At 39.0% G+C, this 20,516-nt stretch overlaps 1 protein-coding gene across 4 annotated transcripts in view; it reads left to right on the top strand.

Annotated features, from left to right (window-relative positions):
- The first annotated feature begins 795 nt into the window (after positions 1–795).
- Positions 796–20,516, top strand: part of cyld (CYLD lysine 63 deubiquitinase) — a 32,216-nt gene continuing 12,495 nt past the window's right edge. The window contains exons 1-9 of one of the 4 annotated variants that reach the window (XM_012960595.3): positions 796–930; positions 1,786–1,929; positions 5,015–5,644; positions 8,059–8,361; positions 10,466–10,571; positions 11,405–11,503; positions 14,316–14,432; positions 17,681–17,737; positions 19,011–19,393. In XM_012960595.3, coding sequence (XP_012816049.2) covers positions 5,138–5,644; positions 8,059–8,361; positions 10,466–10,571; positions 11,405–11,503; positions 14,316–14,432; positions 17,681–17,737; positions 19,011–19,393 — 1,572 coding nt within the window. In that variant the 5' untranslated portion in view covers positions 796–930; positions 1,786–1,929; positions 5,015–5,137. 4 annotated transcript variants of the gene reach the window in all.

Genomic DNA, 20,516 nt, shown 5'->3' with positions numbered 1-20,516 from the left:
GGGATTCTCCCTGTACTAAGCATAATTCACAATGTACTAAGGGGACCCCGCAAAAATGGTTCCAATTGGGCCCCGCAGTTGGTAGTGACACTACCTTCAAAAGCCCAGAGATCCTGGTTTGCAGTCTTTAAAACAGAATAGGGAGAAATGTCTCTAAGTTATGGATGCAGCCAGGACCTGAGCATGACTTCATAGAGGCTATCTGGCATGTATATTTAGGTTCTGTGTTCGTGCAATGTCTACACTCTGTACCAACTGTACTCCCCACTTTACCTAAGCAGGCAAAAGGGTTTAGCATTATTGAGAAATCAACATGTCAAGTTTCCAGGGCCAATAGGAAATTCAAAACGACATTTAAAATGACTAAATAAAGTTATTTATGGACCATGTTTGTCTTAGTCCTGTCCCTCCTAGCACACCGTTGTATTCAACGTTAAAGTTTCTGCCATTTCCTACAAAAAAAACAAAGCTCAGGTTTTGGCATATTTATTTTATTGCATATACTGTGACATACCTACAATTCATACTTTAACACAGAATTCCTTTACTTAAGGACTAAAAATAATTGCAATTGTATTGTGCAGAGTTCCACAATCAATGAAAGAAATGAAAAGAAACAATGGACTACTCAGTGTTGCCAATACTGTGTGCTGAGGGATAGTAGCAGACCACCTGACAAACACCAGAGCGGAGAATACGCGTTACTATCAGTTTGTTATACTAAAGCAACAAGTCCTTGTCTCTCCCTCAAAGCAGCTACTTGTCGCGTCACTGCACTTTGCTGTATGTAGTCATTACGTCACAACTCTCGCGAGATGAGACTTGTGGCGTCCGGATTAGCTGTCAGACTGGAGCCTAGCAGCGGGACATTAATGGCGTTACTGGACGTTTCAGCAGCGAACCGGGACTGTGGGTTGTGTTAAGAAAATCGTGAGTCTCCTGCGAAAAGCGGGACTGTTGGGCGGTATACACTGTAATCGCGCTGATCTTCCAGGCGGCAGGGTAGCATTGCTATACTATAGCTGCGGTCATATCATGTTTCTGTCATATTCCATAAATAAGGATTCAGTGCCAGATTTTAACATTGCTGTGTCCTGAGGCTGGGATCTACCCATCCAGTTTTGTTCTACCAAGGGTTGATGTTTCTGTGGTCTGACAGCTGGTGCGACTTTCAGCATCCACATACATATATTTACATCTAAAAACAATGCTTTATATGTTGAATATAGTAAATAAGTGTTTGAAAAATCATCAGTAACTTTTCGTTCCTTGGCGTTTATTAAAAAATGTTGTTACAGAGTAATAGCGTAAGTAGACTGCTGGTTTTTTTTTTTATTACCACATATGACTTCTTTTCTGCTTCCAGCACGAGCCTTACATATATTTCAGCAGCTGTTTCCCTCAGTGCAATCAACCCAGTCCGAAACGTTGGTGTTTTCTCAATCCATACGTCTGCTTTTTCTGCCTAAACATATCATTTGCTGTTCTTTTTTTCTGAGGTTTAATAGGTGTGAATTGAGCAATAGACTGATTTGTATTGATATTCTCTTTGCCCCTATGTGTGTTTCGGAAGCAGATTCTCATTTGCGCCCTTTTCTTTTTAAAGATAGTAATTGTGTTTGTATTATGTATCCCCACCATATACCTACCGGACCTCCAGTATAGGTCACCTCTTACTTTTTGCATTTGGTGAAGCATGTGCTCAAAGTGCAGTCCTGGGGTACAGGGTACCACATGTGTAAGCTCTGTGTTCTTCTCACTTTTACCCTTTCTCTATATTACCAGGCTGGGTTGCATTTGTGTTGCTGACCTTCAGACTATACATGCATTAAATGCATATAAGTGCATTTTGGATGATAACATTTGGAAAGGTTGATTCATTATTTCCACAATGGAGAATCCTGTGAAGGAGAGAAAAGTATTTATCAGGTGTGTACACAAAAGTACCTTATTTCAGTCATGTCAGGTTATACCTATGATTAAATGTCGTTTCCTGTGCTCTGTACACTGAGTTCAGGTGTGGGTATCAGAAGTTTCTTCTCTTGTTCGGACTACAATATTACTTTGGTTCCCATTAATGCTGTACATTTGACAGCAAGCTTAACTTAGAAGGCTTTACCTTTTTTAGAGGTACAGGGGAAAGAGAAGACTTTGTAATGGAGGGTTTTAATTAATTAGATATCGACTGGTGTGTCAATACTGTCAGGACAGTGGAAACAAGTTTATAAACTCATAATTGCAAACTTTTGATTATAAACTATGATTACCATATTATTGCATAACAAAATTATATTATAAACCTATAATTATAATTTATAAACAATTTTATAAACATTTAGCAGAGAACAAGGCTCCAAAACAGTACTCCGTCTAATTGCACGATGACTCCAACAGTCAAGTGGGATTCCAGTGGCAATAAAAATAAAACTTAACTTTTTTAAAAACAGTTTTAAAACCAACAGCAAGGTGTGTGCTGAGAGTATAAGAGTGAAGACAAGCTGATCTACTAGTAGCAGTTATTTTTTTTATTGCTACTAAACTTCAGAAAATCCCCTGCCCAGGGCCGGAACTAGGGGTAGGCAGAAGAGGCAGCTGCCTAGGGCGCAAACACTGGGGGGTGCCAGGCAGGAACCTCTCCTGCCTACACCTAGCTCCTTTTTCATTGCCCCCACCGCTTGTCAATACGCGGTGGGGGCAATGAACTATCGCTTAGCCACCGCCCCCTCTCCCCCAGAACTGCGCATGCGCGCTGAAACGCGAGGGGGGGCGGAAAGTGCAGGGGCGAGGTGGCCGACCCGGTTGCCTAGGGCGTCCGGTCGGCTTGGCCCGCCCCTGCCATTGGCAATACTGAGAACTGCCTCTGCTAAAACTCATAGAGACAATTATCCGTAAATGATCAGCATTGTCTGTTTTAGTAGCCTCATCAAGTAGCTGCTACTAGCTCCATGTGTCTTCACCCTAACAGTAAATGGCAAACTAAAGATTAGAGTTTAACTAATATACGTAGTATTAACACTGCGCTAAAAATGGATAATAAATAGATGAAATCAGCTGCACCACAGATAGTGGATCCAATAGTCCACTCATAAATAATAAAAGTTCACCACAGGTGCGCTTGTTCCAGACCTCCACGCCACAGCAGCACTATGTAACAATCTTCTCCCTTTCCTTCTCCTTTAAGATCTTCGTTGCTTTGACGTTTGGGCACACACAGTAGAGTGCGCATTGGTGAACAGGAATATTGTGCAACAGGTGCCTGTCTCCTCCCAGTGAAATAGATTTATATGGCGTGGAGGTCTGGAACAAGCGCACCTGTGGTGAACTTTTATTAGAGTTTAACTAAGGCAATTCAGTAAGAGACAAACAAACTAAACAAAATTGCACTTGCCTCAAATGGCCAAAAAAAAAGAATTAAATAACAACCAAGCATCAATTGGTAGGGAATTAGTAATGTACTCTACTGACTTCCCAAAATGAGACTTAGGGGCCCATTTACAAAACCTTGATTAAGTGTTTATGAGATAAAATCGTATTTTTTCTAACTTATCGAACATTTCAGAATGTTCATGACAACTTTTTCATGGTATTTGTTCCACTAAAAAGTCATATTTTCGCAAAAGCTACAAACATTTCAGAATTCATTCAAGCTTTGGTATCGTGACTATCTTTTCCCTAGGTTGGATCTGTCGAGTGCCATTGAGTCTTATGGAAGGCTTCCAAAATCATACATTACGATATTTTCGTACGACCGATAAAAGCATTTTCATGACTCCAAATTTTTTCCATATCTTGATTTTAAGCCCCCAAAATTCGGACTTTAGTGAATAGGCCGCTTAGAGTTGCATTTGCACCTAATGAAAAAAACTGTCTCACTGCAGGCAAGGTAAGGTGGAAAGGGAGCTCTGACAATATACAAGAAAATTGAACCCCATTGTGCTTATTACCCACCCATGCCCTATCTAGCTAAAGCCAAGTGGTAGAGACAAAAAAGAGGGTTAAGTGCCCTAAAAGCCAAAAGAGTTAAAGGTTAAAAGAAATTACTAAGAGCAGCACCTGACAAGTTTTTCTTTAGGTGAAGCTTTCTCAAATGCCTTTTTTTCCCCTCTTCTAATTTGTTGTTTAAGTCTTGGATATAAAGGAGATTTTACTGCCAATAGATTTGCCACATTAGTGCCACCTAGAATGCTATATTTATTCTGCAGAAAGCTTTACCATACCTGAGTAAAGAGCCCTAGAAGCTTTCTCTGTTTGTGTATGATTGCAGCTGCCATTTTAGCTTGGGCGTCATAGCTTTCTGCTTGCAGTCTAGCCCTAGCTCAGATTACAAATTCCTAAGTGTGGGCGGAGTGAGTTTTATGAATTTTTATGAGAGGGGGAACAGGAGAGACCTGTGCCCCTGGAATGAAGGATTTTTCTGAGAGAGAGTCAGATATCCTAAGAACATGTTTACAAAAAAGGAGACAAGAAATCCTGTGTTTCTTTTGAGGGCTCAAAAAGTGATAAAGCTTACTTAGTTTTTACCTTTCTCCTTTAAGGGTACTTAACCTTTTTTTGTCTCTACTGCTTGGCTTTTTTTTGCCATGGTGCAATTAAACAGAATTCTGTTTTGGAGCCCTTGCTCTCTGCTGATTATTTGTAGATTTAATTGTGGCTCAAGACTTTTTCTGATATTTTTCTGTTTAGAACTTTATAAACGTGGCTGGACTTTTTTCTCCTTTTTTTTTTTTTTTAAATTAAAGACACTACATTTTTCAGGTACAGCAACCAGTCAGCAGGTCACCTTTTTGAAACAGACATCTCATTTAAGCTTATTGCTTGCTATGGGTTACTGCATCTGGGCAAATGTGTGTCCTTTTTAAAAAGTGTATTTTATTAAATATTAGAGTTTGAGTATTTTGTATGTAATAAAAGGCTGCCAATGACAATTTTGTGTGACTTTATTGTGTTGTACTGAAGTGAGCCATGTGAACCTATTGGTACCTCCATTCAACCTGTGTCTTTTTGTTTCTTTTAGGCTACTTGGGCATTCTTCAATTTTCATGATGTATACAGTAAATTCACAGCCTCATATGTATTTTGCTGTTGTCGGTTCAAAGGATCAGTGTCCCTGAGCTCTGTCACCACCTACCTTGTCACCATGAGTGCAGCTCTCTGGGGGCAAGAGAAAAGCAGCTCTTCTTACTGGGAGGAGCGTATTTTTTACTTGCTGCTCCAAGAGGCCAGTGTGCTTGATAAACAAACCCAAAAGCAAATCAAAGTTCCCAGAGGCAGCATTGGCCAGTATGTTCAGGAACGATCGGCCGTGGCACATAGCAGGGGCATAACTTCCTCTAAAAGCAAAAAGTTGCAGATAGCACTGAAGATCCTGGATCAGTCTCATGCTCTCTTGATTATGGATGAGAAAGAAGTTTATGAAATCGGGGAAAAAATGGCTGAGTTGCTTTTAGCCATTACAAACTGTGAGGAAAGGTACAGCCTCTTCAAGAATAAGGCAAGACTTACGAAAGCCATGCAGATAGAGCCTGGCTCTGCAGTGCGGGTGTGTTTAAGGCCTGGAGAAATCTTTCCTGGAGTTGTACGTTACAGGGGACCTTTGTTACCAGATAGGTCTCCCAATGGGATATGGTTTGGAGTAGAGTTACTGGTAAGCTATGCTTATAACTGTACATGATTACTCTGTACAAGTACATTAGAGGGGAATATAGGCAGATAGGGGATGTTCTTTTTTTCTCATAAAAACAATCAACGCACCAGAGGTCACCCCTTTAGATTGGAGGAACGGAGCTTCCATTTGAAGCAGCGTAGGTGGTTTTTCACGGTGAGGGCAGTGAGGTTGTGGAATACCCTTCCTAGAGATGTGGTAATGGCAGATTCTGTTAATGCCTTAAGAGGGGCCTGGATAAGTTTTTGAACAAGCAGAATATCCAAGGCTATTGTGATACTAATATCTACAGTTAGTATTAGTGGTTGTATATATAGTTTATCTATGTGTATAGATTGGTAAGTATAGGTTGTGTGTGCTGGGTTTACTTGGATGGGTTGAACTTGATGGACTCTTTTTTTTTTTTTTTTTTCAACCCTATGTAACTGTCATGTTTTCACTTGGTAAATTATTCACATTCGAAAAATTATTGAATGGTTTTCAAAAATACAAAAAATCTGCTTAACTATTAGTGTGTACATGTTGGTTCTTAGGAATATTTCCAGAATCTGAGCTCTGTTTTGGACAGTGTGCAGATACATGCATGGGATCTATTATCCAGAATACTTTCTAGATAAGGGATCTTTGCTTAATGCAACACACTATGCTTTAGGGTTACTAAAAATATTTAAAAATAAAAACAAACCTATGTGTTTGTTTTGCCATCAACATGGATATATATATATATATACAAATATGAAAAAAAATTGTCAAAATGTAAGATCTGTTTAAACTGATTGTATATAAAAACATGGTGACAGAACAGCATCAATTATCACAAATCGCTACTTATTATAATTTATCGTACTTTGAAATTAACACAAACCTTAAAACAAACCATATTCACATACAAGCATTGTACAAATTTTGTACCATTTTCAAGGAAACAAGTGATTATTCTTTGTGCTGTGCTTCTTACTTTTACTTTTTACTGACGTTCAGGAAATTCCTCTACTCTTCTGCTCAGGCAATAGATCAGTGGCCTTGTCTGTTCATGTGTCAGACATGAGTGCTTGCATACCTTTAGATGTTGGCAAAAACTTGATTGTGTTGTGTTGTTCTTGTTTAATTGCCTAAGCAGTTTTTTTAACCAGGCACAAATTTTCTGCCCATATTGGCTAATGCATTGTATGTTGTGCTGTATACAACGTTTCCTTTTTTGTGTGTGTGAGTGTGTTTTCATTTCTGCTGAAAGACTGAGTGAAAATATTGCTGTCTAAATTGTACTACAGTTTCATTTAAGATGACCTGCCCCTTAAGGCACATATAAATAACAGTTGCCCCCTTTGCAGTATTCAGTTGTGTAGTGAGTGTAGTTTTCAGTGTTTATCTGTGCCCCTGTCCCTATATTTATCTAAAGAATGGGCCTTCTGTTGGGCACCCATTAAAGTTGTACTTGAATGCACTGCACCTTGACTGCACTTGACTTGCACACTTTTCTACGCTCTTCTGAATGTAGACTTTGTATACATATGTACTGCATTACTGGACTGGTGCCAGAAATATACATTTACTTTATTTACAAATAATACATAATTATTATGTATTATGTCATAATAAGTTTTTCAGAATGGTTAGGAAGATTTATTTTCTAAAAGTAAATAACATTTTCTAAAATAAAGCCTAAGGAAACAGAGGCATTAAAATTGCCTTGGAGAGACAGATCTGGCCCATTAGTCTCTAGACCTACACTAGACCTATCCTGTGTGCTTTCATTTAAAAAATAATTTATTCAGACATGTTTATACACTTTGTCCCAATTGTTTCAGTGTAATTTCATTCGTTCAGGTTATTTTTGCCAGGGTTTGGTAAGCAGTTGTGGTTTCTTCTGTCCCAGTTGTTTGTGCCCTACAAGTTTCTTGCTTCTAATTTAAAGTCCCCATGCAGTGTCTGCTAAGTATACTGAAATATTACCAGATCATTGGAAACTTAAAGGAAATGTAACACTAAATTTTTTTAAGTAAAAAAGCTATTCTACCCTGCACCAATAACTATCCTGCAAACCACTTAGTATTTTAAATGTTTTAATAGAAAATACCTGCTAAAACTTGGCTTCCTGTCAATTGCACTACGGCGATAAAGGAAGGAGCCACATCCACTATGCGACGATCGATTGATCAAGCCTAGCTTGACTCCTTCCTATACAGAAAGAAGGCTAGGCTCGATTAATCGATCGTCGCATAGTGATTGCTGCTCCTTCCTTCGCCATATCGCCGTATTTCAATCGACAGGAAGCTAAAAATTTTAGTGTTACTTTTCCTTTAACTTGGATACCAACTTTATATTTCTGCATGTAAAATAAATGTTAAACGTCAAATTTTGGGAAAATTACAGATTTATTATTATTTTTTTTTTAGGAAGATGGACGGGGCCAAGGTTTTACAGAGGGCTCCTACCAGGGCAAGCAACATTTCAGATGCGATGAAGAATGTGGAGTGTTTGTAGCTGTAGACAAGTTAGAGCTATGTGAGGATGACGATGAGGACATTGAGAGTGATTATGCATCTCCTGCAGACAACAGTCAGTCAGAGATCCCTCCCCTAGAGATCAATTCCAGAGTGTCTTTAAAGATTGGGGAGGGTATGGAGTTTGGAACTGTTATATTTTGTGATGTTCTGCCTGGAAAAGAAAGTCTTGGATACTTTGTTGGAGTTGACATGGTAAGACATGCATTACTTTTTATACAGGGGAAAAATGTATACTGGCATTTTCAGTACAGACTGTATAAGCATAATGCATGATTTGAAAATATGATCATTTTTTATAAGATTTGGGTCCCTAAAAAGATATTACTGTGGGATTCTCTAAATGGTTTTCATGCTACAATTTGAAAGGCTTTTTTGGCACTGCAGAGTGTAATTTAAAGGGCCAGTTACACCTTTTCAAACATTCCTGCCTATGAAGTTTAGGGCAGTGCTTCAGAGAATAGATGTGGGCATTATGTTTTCTACTAAAAACACAGAACAGAAATGGTTGTTACTTAAAATGGTATTAAATCATTACTATTCTCAATTTAATCCCTTAAGAAGTAAATATAGAAGCTTTAAGAACCACCCTATGAGGCTTAATTCAGAGGTAAAGAAGTTAGTAGGGAAAAAAAGGAAGTTGTTTAACAAATACAAGAGTCAGAGTCAGAGAGGACAGAAGCTGCATTTAATTAATATAAACACTATAACAAGTGTTGTAAAACAGCACTCCGGAAGTCAAAGATAGAAAATGAGAAGTGCATTGTGGCAGAGGCCAAAACTAACCCTAAAAAGTTTTTTAAGTATAAAGATGCCGGTTGAGAATGTGGCCCCATTGAATTATGTTAACAAATAGTTACAATGGATACAGAAAAAACAGTTCTTTTTTTATTGTATACAGTAGAGGAGCCAGAGTGCCTAGACCCACCCAATAGCTGCATTGTTGGCTTAGCTCAAACTAGTCAGTGCTTGATGCAGGAGATGGTGCATAAAGGTTTACTCAAAATGAATGTGAACAAGGCACCAGGGCCAGATGGAATACATCCTTTGGTACTGAGAGAGCTAGGATCAGTTTTACAGTGGCCTTTGTTTCTGAAATTGTCAGACTCACTTTTTTTTCTGGCATAGTACCTATGGATTGGAGGAAAGCTGATGTCATATATTTAAAAAGGGATTATATTCTCAGCCCGGCAATTATAGGCCAGTAAATTTGACATCCGTGATGGGCAAGTTGTTTGAAGGTTTGTTAAGGGATCACATACAAATTGTGTTCTGGAGAATTTGAGCAGTAATCAGCATGGCTTTATGAAGGACAGGTCATGTCAGACCAATTTGATTGCTTTCTATGATTAAGTTAGTAAGAAGCTGGACAGTGGGGATGCAGTAGATGTGATCTATTTGGATTTTGCTAAAGCATTTGATACTGTGCCCCTCAAACGTCTGCTTTTTAAACTACGGTCTGTTGGTCTTATGAAGTCGTTTGCACATGGATAGAAAACTGGCTACAGGATCGGGTACAGAGGGTGGTTGTTAATGTTACATTCTCTACTTGGAGTAAGGCTCTCAGAGGGGTTCCTCAGGGTTCTGTACTTGGGCCACTTTTGTTTAACTTGTTCATTAATGATTACAGGTATTATAAGTAATGTATCAGTGTTTGTAGATGACACAAAACCTCTGCAGCCCAGTCAATTCTATCCAGGATGTGGCATGCTTGCAGCAGGATCTTGACAAACTGGCAATCTAGGTAGCTAAGTGGCAGATGAGATTTAATGTGGATAAATGTAAGGTCATGCACCTGGGATGTAAAAATATGCAAGCCACTTATACCCTTAATGGAACCACACGTGGCAAATCCATAATGGAGAAGGACCTTGGAGTAGATAATAAACTTGGCTGTAGCAAGAAAGCAGTCAGCAGCTTCAAGGGCAAACAAAGTTCTTAACTGTATTAAAAGGATTTGCAGGAGGAGGGGGTTATTCTTCCACTTTAACAGAGCGCTGGTAAGGCCCCATCTAGTATATGCTATCACTTTTGGATCTGCTAATGCCTTACAGATAAGGATCAGATCATGATATCTGTCTTGATAGACTAGTTATATTATGGGACTACAGGATGTTTGTTCAACATATGCTTGGGTGCTTAGGTGCTTAAATAACACCAAAATGCCTAACCATATGGTTGGTATTGGCAGCTTTAGTTACCTGGTATCTGTCAAGAAAGCAATGTGCAGCTAGTATTGTACGTAACAATTTGCTGCTCTTCTAATATGTGTTTTGTACTGCAATCTGTATATTTTTAGGACAACCCTATAGGAAACTGGGATGGAAGATACAATGGAATTCAACTCTGTAGCTTTGCAAGTGTTGAGAGCACCCTTCTTCTCCATATTAATGATATAATTCCAGGTGCGAATGCTCTGCATATGTCAACTCTATGCTTTTCCTTTTAACATTGTTTTGAGGGGTATAAGGGTTTATTCTCTTATTGTAAGTTGTGGCTGCACAAAGTTTGCTGCCATTGTTGCTTAAAAATTACATTGAATAAAGGTATTTACATTCAAAGTCACTTCTTGCACTTACATATAGTGCTCGGCTATAGTAGCATTATATTGTCCATTGATGCAGGGGGACCCTGGACCAAAGTTCCCATAGCCACTTGCATCAATAAACATAGTCAAAAGAATAAGGCTCGTGTCATTTTGAGGGTGAGCACTGAAAATAATGCCATCTGGACTTCATGTATTTGATTTTGTTAATGCACAAGTGTAAAAATGTTAACACATCAGCCATAATTTTGTCAGTCATGTAACCTCCTTGAAGCCACAATGATAAAGTTTTGGGGAAAAAAAGTAAATAACATGCTTCGTAGTAGTTGAATAACATAGCAATTGCATTTGAAATGAACCATGAACTTGTAGAAAGTGAATGACCTCTATAGTGTATCCTTATTTTATTATTCAGAATGTTTGCTTCAGACATTGTCAAACAAGCACCTGTTTTTATGTACTGTCGTGTTTCTTTATCTTCGCTGATAACCCAGAAATTTGTTTAAGTAAGTGCAGTGGTATTCCAGTTTGACATTGTTTAGTTAAAGTTTGTTTTTAAATCCATTGCAGTTAAATATATTGCATTGTTGTTTAAAAATAAAAATATAAGAATGTACTGCTGCTATTAACTGTATTAAGGCATTATATATACTGTTTTTTTATTTTTTTTATTTTAACTTGGTGCTGATCCAGAGTCCATAACCCAGGACAGGAGACCTCTGAAATTAGCATATATGTCGAGATGTGGCAGCGAAAAAAACTTGTCCAGTCATAGCAAACCAAAGGTTACAGGTAACAAAATGTGAATGTTTTGTGTGCTCTTGAACATACTGAAGATCTTACACCTATTACACCTGTTATGCCCAGTGCCTTATATATGATTTATAGAAAGACACTTAAAGAAGATAAGCCTATCAGTATGTATATACAGTTAGGTCCATAAATATTTGGACAGAGACAACTCCTAATTTTGGTTCTGTACATTACCACAATGAATTTTAAATGAAACAATGAATCCTAATTAGTTGCGCGCGGCAACTTTTAACCCTTTACGATCCTAATTAGCATATCCTGATTCGGATTCGGTTTGGGATTCGGCAGAATCCATCAGGGTGGGTTCGGCAGACCCCAAAAAAGTGGGTTCGGCAGACCCCAAAAAAGTGGGTTCGGCAGACCCCAAAAAAGTGGGTTCGGCAGACCCCAAAAAAGTGGGTTCGGCAGACCCCAAAAAAGTGGGTTCAGCACTCACAGGACTCAAAGTATCACTTTGGCTAGAGTACTAGCCAAAACGTTAGTCTCCTCTTTAATAAAACAATTTGTTTATATAAGTCCTGTGAGTGCTCACCCTCCCTCAAGAGCACTTTCAACATTCTTTAGACCTGCACTCAGGCACCAGCAACTTATCTATAGGTGAGTGCCGGCATTTATATAGTCACACAAAGCAGGCACTCACGTAGAAGTCCATTGTAGTGGCCTGGGTGCAGTTCAAGGAAGAAGATACCAAAATGATTAAGGGTCCGCGCTGCTCAAGGCTTAAGGAAAAAAATTTGGAGGCTGTCGTTTTGGCCGAAACAGCGGCACATCAGCCTCCAAATAAAGCTAATTTTTTTCCATATTCCCTGAGCAGTGCGGACCCTTACTTCATTTTGAGATATTTGGTTTTTTTTTGGGGCGGGGGGGTGGGGTTAGCTTAAGTTAGCTGGTAGCACTGCTGTACACACAAAGCATTAAAGGACATGTCAACCCCACAGACAAAATTTTAATATAGTGCAAGGCAGCTTCCTACTTACCCATAGCTGTGGCTCAGGGTGCTTAATTATGGAGCATTCTCCCGCAGCATAGCCGTAAGTTGCCAGAAACCGCTGCCCATCACCCCCTCCCACTGGAAAGTGCTTTGGCGTACTGGCGTATACGCATGCGCTCTTTCGCCTGTATGTTTAGACGCATACGCAATGAGCAGAAGCCTCTTCAATGATGTGCTTGACCATGTGATGTTGGGCGCGTCATTCTTGACCCTGGAAGCCGCGCCCACTCCCCCCTTGCAGCCAATCGGAATCGCGCATCACGCGTTGCTATGGAAACACGCAAATTTTAAAACGAAGATATCTGCTCCTGTGGCCAGTGCCTGCTTAGCTCAGTCAGTGGGAGCATTTGACGGTAGCGCACCTTGTTTTCTTGGTCAAAGCTGATGTAAGCAATAACTTGTTAAACTATCTAACTAAACTTTCTACTACTGCTTTCTACTACTGCTATGTGTATGAGGGGCACTGTCTCAATTGGGGCACTGTGTATGGGGGGCACTGTCTCAATTGGGGGCACTGTGTATGGGGGGGCACTGTCTCAATTGGGAGTACTGTTTATGGGGTATATCTAGAAATTCTAGAGATTGTGGGTATTATAAACTAATAAGGTATCAGGGGAAGAGGCTGTTACTAAGGTAAAGTGAGTGTGTAGTAAAATTAGTCTGATATAAAATATCAGACTTGGATTACCCATGTGAGTGGGGTTATATGCGTTACTGGGTGTGTATGTGAGTGGGATTACCTGAATGAGTGGGATTATATGCGTGACGGGGTGTGCATGTGAGTGGGATTACATGTATGAGTGGGATTATATGCGTGACTGGGTGTGTATGTGAGTGGGATTACCTGTATGAGTGGGATTATATGCATGACTGGGTGTGTATGTGAGTGGGATTACCTGTATGAGTGGGATTATATGCGTGACGGGGTGTGCATGTGAGTGGGATTACCTGTATGAGTGGGATTATATGTGTGACAGGGTGTGCATGTGAGTGGGATTACATGTATTAGTGGGATTATTTGTTTATAATTATATATGTATATAATTGATTAATTATATTTAATTCATTTTATACATCCATATATGAAATAGCAAGATAAGAGTAAAATAGAATAGATTACAGAGGTAAGATTTAATGCAGTTTACAAGGTAAGAGAATGTACGTCAGTGATGAGGTTTGCTAATAAAGTTACACTAGAAAAAAACTTGAGAAAGGTCATCAGGTCTGGATATGCAAATGTCAGTGATGATGAAGCAGATAGAAAATGGCCACCTGGTTAAAGCAGATCTTTGAATCTGGAAAATGGGACAGTTCAGGCTAACGGAGGGAGATCAGACAGAGAAACTGATGCAGTTTGAAAGGGAAATATGTGCCCAACCTAAAGACATGGTAAAGATTTATAGGGTTTACATGTCCTTTAAACAAAGCTGCAGAGCTTTTTTGCTTTCTCTTAAGCCTTAAGTGGAAAGTGCAGAGAAAAGTGCAAAATCAAATGCAGCCTGCCAAAAACGTTGCACTTTTGCACCCTGCACCACATGCACTGGTCTTTGTAGAAGGATCAGGGGCAGAGCACAGCTATGCCCCTGATCTAGATTTAAGTGGCTTAGTGGAAGAGCACCAAGGTGCACAATTTTGGATTTGCGTCTAGGGCATTAGTATAGGACTCCTTTGGATATTATATTTCAGGGTCAATAAAACTGATACATTTTCTCCAAGAAAAGTACATTAATTCCCTAGTAAAGTTGTATATGTTTCCCTTAAATGGCAGTTACATTTATACAATGTTTATTTCTGCAGCAGGATCTACCTCGGAGTCAGGAAGCCGGACACGTTCAGAATTTTTTTATACGTTAAATGGAAGTTCGGTTGAAACGCAACACCAGTCAAAGTCAAAAAATACTTGGTACATGGATGAAGGTACAAAGTGTTGTTTCAATGTCTGTCCTGAAACTATCTGTTATGTAAAATGTATTCTGTGTTGAACTTTTGGTTATGGTTTTGGTATCTTCTCTCTTTCCCATGTCACATTCTGCTCCTACAGTCTGACCCTCTCTGACTCTGATGCAGTTACCCAGAGCAGATATTTGTTACAAGGTCCTAAGTTCCCACCTGAGCACTAACTGTATGCTGTCTGTGTGGATAATAAGACTAATCTCATAGTTTGAGAAACACTTAAAGACTTATTTATGAACACAATTTGTAAGTACTATTATGCAAGGCTCAAAATTGCATCCCATTATTTTACAGTACATTTTAAAGGTTAATTTGGAACAGAGCACAGTGCTCATAGACATGAGAGCCTTGGACAATTATTAAAAGAGTTAACTTTTAGTATATTATAGATTGGCCTATTCTTAGCAACTTTGCAATTGTTTAAAACCACTGCCGGTTGCTAGGGTAAATAAAACACTAGTAACCAGCTAGCTGCTGAAATAGCAAACCGGAGAGCTGCCAAACAAAAAGCTAATTAACTGAAAAACCATAGAAAACAAAAAATGAAGACCAACTTCAAATTAGACTTTGATCAATTTGCAAGTATACAACCTTTTTAAGGAGAGGGCTCTGGAGAGTCTAGTGTCCTATAGTGCTCCTTCCTTCCTTGAATGAATAATGCCCAAGGAAGAAGTGTGCAAGGATGCAGTTAGCAAGTGCAAACATTTTTTTTGCCATTTAGTAAATTAGACACAAATTGGGATAAAGACAAAATGGGCCTCGTATAATGCAAGTGTGGGGGGGGATGGGTTCCTACCTGCCTTTAAAGGAAAACTATACCCCCAAACATCGGTGGTCTTTTTAAAAATATATTGCATAAACAAGCTAATAAAACAAGTAAAACCCTGCTTCATCTAAAAAAAAATAATTTTTTAGCAGTATGTGCTATTGGGTTCTCCTAAATAGAAAACTGATATTTTAGGAATTAAGGGTCTCTTCTGGAATCATAGGATTCACAGTACACACACACAAACAAGCCAAGGCATGCATACATGCTAGGCCATAACAGCCAATTAATGGACAGAATTCTGCCTTTTTCTTCGACACTTCTTCCTGTTAGAACTGCATTATTTCTGGTCATGTTATCTCTGAGGAAGCACAGAGCCCATCACAAAATGGTGGATCGAGGGAAAGAATGCAAAAGGGCAATATTTACTGATGTGTGTTCCAGTTTGGCGAGAATTTGTAATAGGTCACTTAACTATCCGTTGGTTAAGTAGTCATTCTGAGGGTATAGTTTTCCTTTAAGTTATGCATGATTTATCTAGAAAATTAATGCAGGTACAGTGCACAAAAGGAGTCGTTTACTTGCACATACTGCTTTGAATAACATATTTTGCTAATAAGCCTCCCGGTATTGTTTTTTATATATTTTTATATATATATATATATATATTTTTTTTTTAATCTTTCCTTGTACCTGTGTGAAAGCTGGAGATGGTGTGCTACTGTAATATAATATATTAAGTCCTTTCAGATACAATCCCACAACCATAATATACAACTTGCCTGGGTGCAAGTATCACTGCACTCTACAGGTCACAGTGGACCACTATTTTTTTCAAATAAAGCCTTTTTGGGTGACCTGTGGAGTTTAGTGTTACATATAAAATCTGGCTGCATGGTCTAGTCTATATAGTATATAAAAGGTACATGGACAAGCACTCCATAACTGAAATATAATAAAGCTTCCTTATTCCACCATCTCACTGTGATTCCAATGTTTCTGTTGTGTATTGGTACCTTAAAGGGGAAGGAAAGGCTAAGTCACTTGGGGGTGCTAAAATGTTAAGCACCCCCAAGTGACTTGAATCGCTTACCTTGTACCCCGGGCTGGTGCCCCTATTAGGAGAAAACTGCACCAGCCCGGGGCACCTGGGGCGATTCTCTTCCTCCTTCCGCCTCCCTTTCCCCTGGACTCCGAGTCCGGCGCATGCGCAGTAGAGTGAAAAAGCCGACTTCTCTGTTAAAGTTCGGCTTTTCACTCTACTGCGCATGCGCGCGCAGCGAAGGAGGAAGCGATCGCTGCTACCCCAGGCTGGTGCTGTTTTCTCCATACAGGGGCACCAGCCCGGGGTAGAAGGTAAGCGATCTAAGTCACTTGGGGGTGCCTAACATTTTGGCACCCCCAAGTGACTTAGCCTTTCCTTCTTCTTTAATCATGGATAACACTTAAATAGTCTGTGTTTAAATAAGTGCAAGTGAAAGAAGGAGGTGCCAAAATTACATCACATAGCTCATTCTCATTATATTGTATTAGCATAAATAGCATGGACAGCAATAAAAATAGCATTTAAAGCTGAAGTGATTCCACCATTTTAAATGTCTTTATCTGAATAAATACTCATGACTGAATAAATATCCCTAGAATGTATAGACAGAATATAGATGGTGGCTTTTATCACAAACCTAAATTAAACCATTATTTTTAATTATATTTAGTGTTTTGATTATGAAGGAAAAAAACCTGTTTCCCACAAGTCTTAAGGGATCACTTTAATCCTTTTAGACCTGTAGTGGTCAAAACTATAAAATCTATGCTGTTTTGTGGTTTACTGAATGGAAATTGCAGTTATACAGTACGCTGAAGCACAGAAACTCACACCTGGCTGACAAAAACTTTTGCTTTGTGATCTCTTTTTTATCGTTTTTATTTTTCATTTTATATTTTTTTAAGAAAAATATGGAATTCCTAATCTGTATATTCACTTCCTCTACTATTCATAAACCTATGTCTCATCCAAACCACTGTCTGGTCACAAGGTAAACCAGACCCTGGCAACCAGATATCTGCTAAAATAGTCAAACTGGAAAGTTGCTGAACAAAAAGCGAAATAACTGGAAAACCTAAGAGAAATAACAAATGAAGACCAACTGGAAATTGTCTCAAAATTTTCAGTGTCTATATAATACTAAAAGTTAATTTAAAGGAGAACATCCCCTTTAACATGATTGCTGGCAGTTTGGGTTTTAAGAATGACCAATATATGGGGTTGTCTATTGATCAGATGCACTTGTATAGACAAAATAAAAATTATATTGTTTGTTTTTACATGAGCATTTTAACTATTTAATGCTTATAAGATAAGGGTATTTTGTAAACCAGTTGGTTTTAGCAAATGCATTAAAAGGCCTAACTATATTTTCTTGTTGTTACTTTTGTCTTAACTCAGCCCGTGAAAGATCCTCCAGGGGAAGTTCTGGTGTTCAGGAGAACAGCCGCTGTGAGAGTAAGTGTTTTTTTATTTTTTGACCACTGTTGTCCTACACTTTGGCTTTGCTTTTTGGGAAGGCTTCTTTCTTTGCCAGTAAAGAAATGAGAACATTTGTTTGGATTTTACTTTACTCTGCTTGCTCAATTTAAGTTCTGTACTAGCGACTTTTTTAAAGCACAGGGCCAGTTCATTTTCCCCCAAAGGAGTACTAGCCTAGGGAGAAAACTTTCCAGTGAATCCAGTTGTGAACATTTTGATGCTCCCCAGTTAATCCAGATTCCCTTGCCCTTTAAACTTTTTTTTTTTCTTTAGTTTTTCCTTCAACAGTTAGTGGAGAAGTTACCTCCACAGCAGTATCATGCGTAGGAAAAATTTACCAGAGATCCTTTCAATGCAAACATATTTAGATGTATTAAAGTAACATAGCACTACATGTTTCAGACCACACAAGGTCCTTCCTTGGGCATGTCTTACAAACAGTACAAAAAGTGACTTTCTTAAGCCCAACAATGCCCACATGGCCCATATAACTCAAGTCCTCAGCTCCATCTTGTGGCCAGAGGGAATGTTGCACAAACAAAATATATCATGATGTTAATATAGCAAATCTATCATAGATAGCACCTTAGTACAGTGATCCCCAACCAGTGTTTCGCAAGCAACATGTTGCCAACCCCTTTGGATATTGCTCAATGAAGGTGCTTATTTTTAAATTCCTGGCTAGGAGAAAAATGGTTGCAGAAAAAACAGGAATCCTAACAAACAGAACCTCCTATAGGCTGCCAGTCCACATAGGGGCCACCAATAGCCAATCACAGCCCTTTTGGCACTGATGTTGCTCCCCAACTCTTAATATTTGAATGTGGGTCACAGGTAAAAAAGGTTGGGGACCCCTGCTTTAGTACCTTGTTCAGCAGTGCTATGTACAATATGTATACTATTTGAGTTTGAAAGTACCTGTGCATTAAACCAGCTATGCTGTATAAGTGAGCCTCTAATGTTCTAATGTTATATATGTAAGTATACATATATAACCATATAAGTACCATTATTTCTCTAGTGTTACTTGTGTATGTATCACTGTACATTCAAACCGTACATACATAGATTTGACACCTTGAGCTTATTGGCATATCGGAAGTGATGCAGTTTGGGAAAACAAACGTGCAGTTGCAGTCGTGCATGAGACTTTTTGGTTTATCTACTGTGGTTTTTGAAGCATATATATACTTTATTTTAGTTGAAGAGAATATTTGATAATATTTCTCTATTCTTTTCTTTCTGCAAGCTGTTGAAGACTCTGCAAAATCGCTAACAGATTCATCCCATGCTGCGTTTGGGCATTGTTCTCCTCCTCTTCAACCTTCTGCAAGTAGCAGTTCTCCTGGTGAAAACAGATTCCACTCCTTGCCCTTCAGCCTCTCTAAAATGTCCAGTACCAATGGAACAATGGGTCATACCCCCCTCTCTTTGTCTGTGCAGTCTGTTATTGGAGAGCTTAACAATGTATCCCTTCAGGATATCCCACCTAGGTTTACTCATATATCAAACTTACATGGTCTAGAAGTGGGTTCATTGGCTGAAGTTAAGGAGAACCCTCCTTTTTATGGGGTGATCCGCTGGATTGGCCAGCCTGCAGGAGTTAATGAGATGCTAGCTGGACTAGAACTGGTAATTATTATTTAATTATTACAAAATGACAGTATTACAATTGAGTTTACTTTTTACATTAAAATTATTTGGGATTAAGTGGTAAATAATGGTGATATTTTAGGGGAATAATATCCACATAGTAAGTGTGGCAAGGTGGTCCTAGCACCATATCATAACTAAAAGAGTTAAGCCAATGAGGTGGGCTTTTTCTGTATCTCTTAAAGGGACAGTGGATGCTTTTTTGCTTATTGTTTTATTAAGAAATGTCTATGCTTTCTGTTATTTCTGGCACAAAACAAGAATATGAAACCAGTTTCACTTTAGCACTTTCTGTCGCTTCTAGCCCCAAAGAACTTCAAAGGAGCTGATTAAACAAATAAACCTCTCCTTTATCTAAGCAGCAGCCTTTGGAAAGCTTATTATCAGGGGCTTCTCAGTGAACTGGTGGTAATTAGTTTAAAGCTGGCCATACACGCACCAATAATATCGTACAAAACCTCGTTCCATATGATATTCGGGCGTGTATGGCAAGTCGGCGAGTTGACCGATATCGCAGAAAGCTGCTGATATCGGTCGACTCGCCGATCGGGCCAGTTAAAAGATTTTGATCGGGCGCCATAGAAGGCGCCTGACCAAAATCTGCCTTCAGCGCTGAATTGGCAGAAGGAGGTAGAAAAGAAATCCTATTGTTTCTACCTCCTTATCTGCCGTTTCAGCCCTGAAGGTTAGTGGCGGATCTGATGATCGTCAGATCGCCACGTGTGTCGCCACCTTAAAGGTAGATAGGGAGCACTTAGCAACATTGTTGAAGGAATGGGGAGGCGAGTTCAGTGACTATAGCACAAATTTCAAATTAGTGCTTTATAATGGCAAAAAAAGAAAATATGGATTTTTTAAGTTAATAGGCAGAATGATATTTCAACACAAGCCCTATTTATTTTATCAATTTTAGCAGTTTTTAGGTGTATACTGGACTCTTTAAGATCCCCTTGTTTGACTCATTGTTGTTTGGCCATTCGACCAGTTTCTAAATATCCAACTGATTTGTAGGATACCCTGATAATTAGTCCCCAAAACATACTTCCACGGCCCACCCAGAAGAAGACATTGGCTACGCCTTCCTACCTCTTCAATTAAAACT

The sequence above is a fragment of the Xenopus tropicalis genome, chromosome 4 (assembly GCF_000004195.4).
Source record: "Xenopus tropicalis strain Nigerian chromosome 4, UCB_Xtro_10.0, whole genome shotgun sequence".
NCBI classification, from domain to species: domain Eukaryota; kingdom Metazoa; phylum Chordata; class Amphibia; order Anura; family Pipidae; genus Xenopus; species Xenopus tropicalis.
Note: the sequence above shows the minus strand (reverse complement) of the source record. Positions and strands in the feature narration are given on the sequence as shown.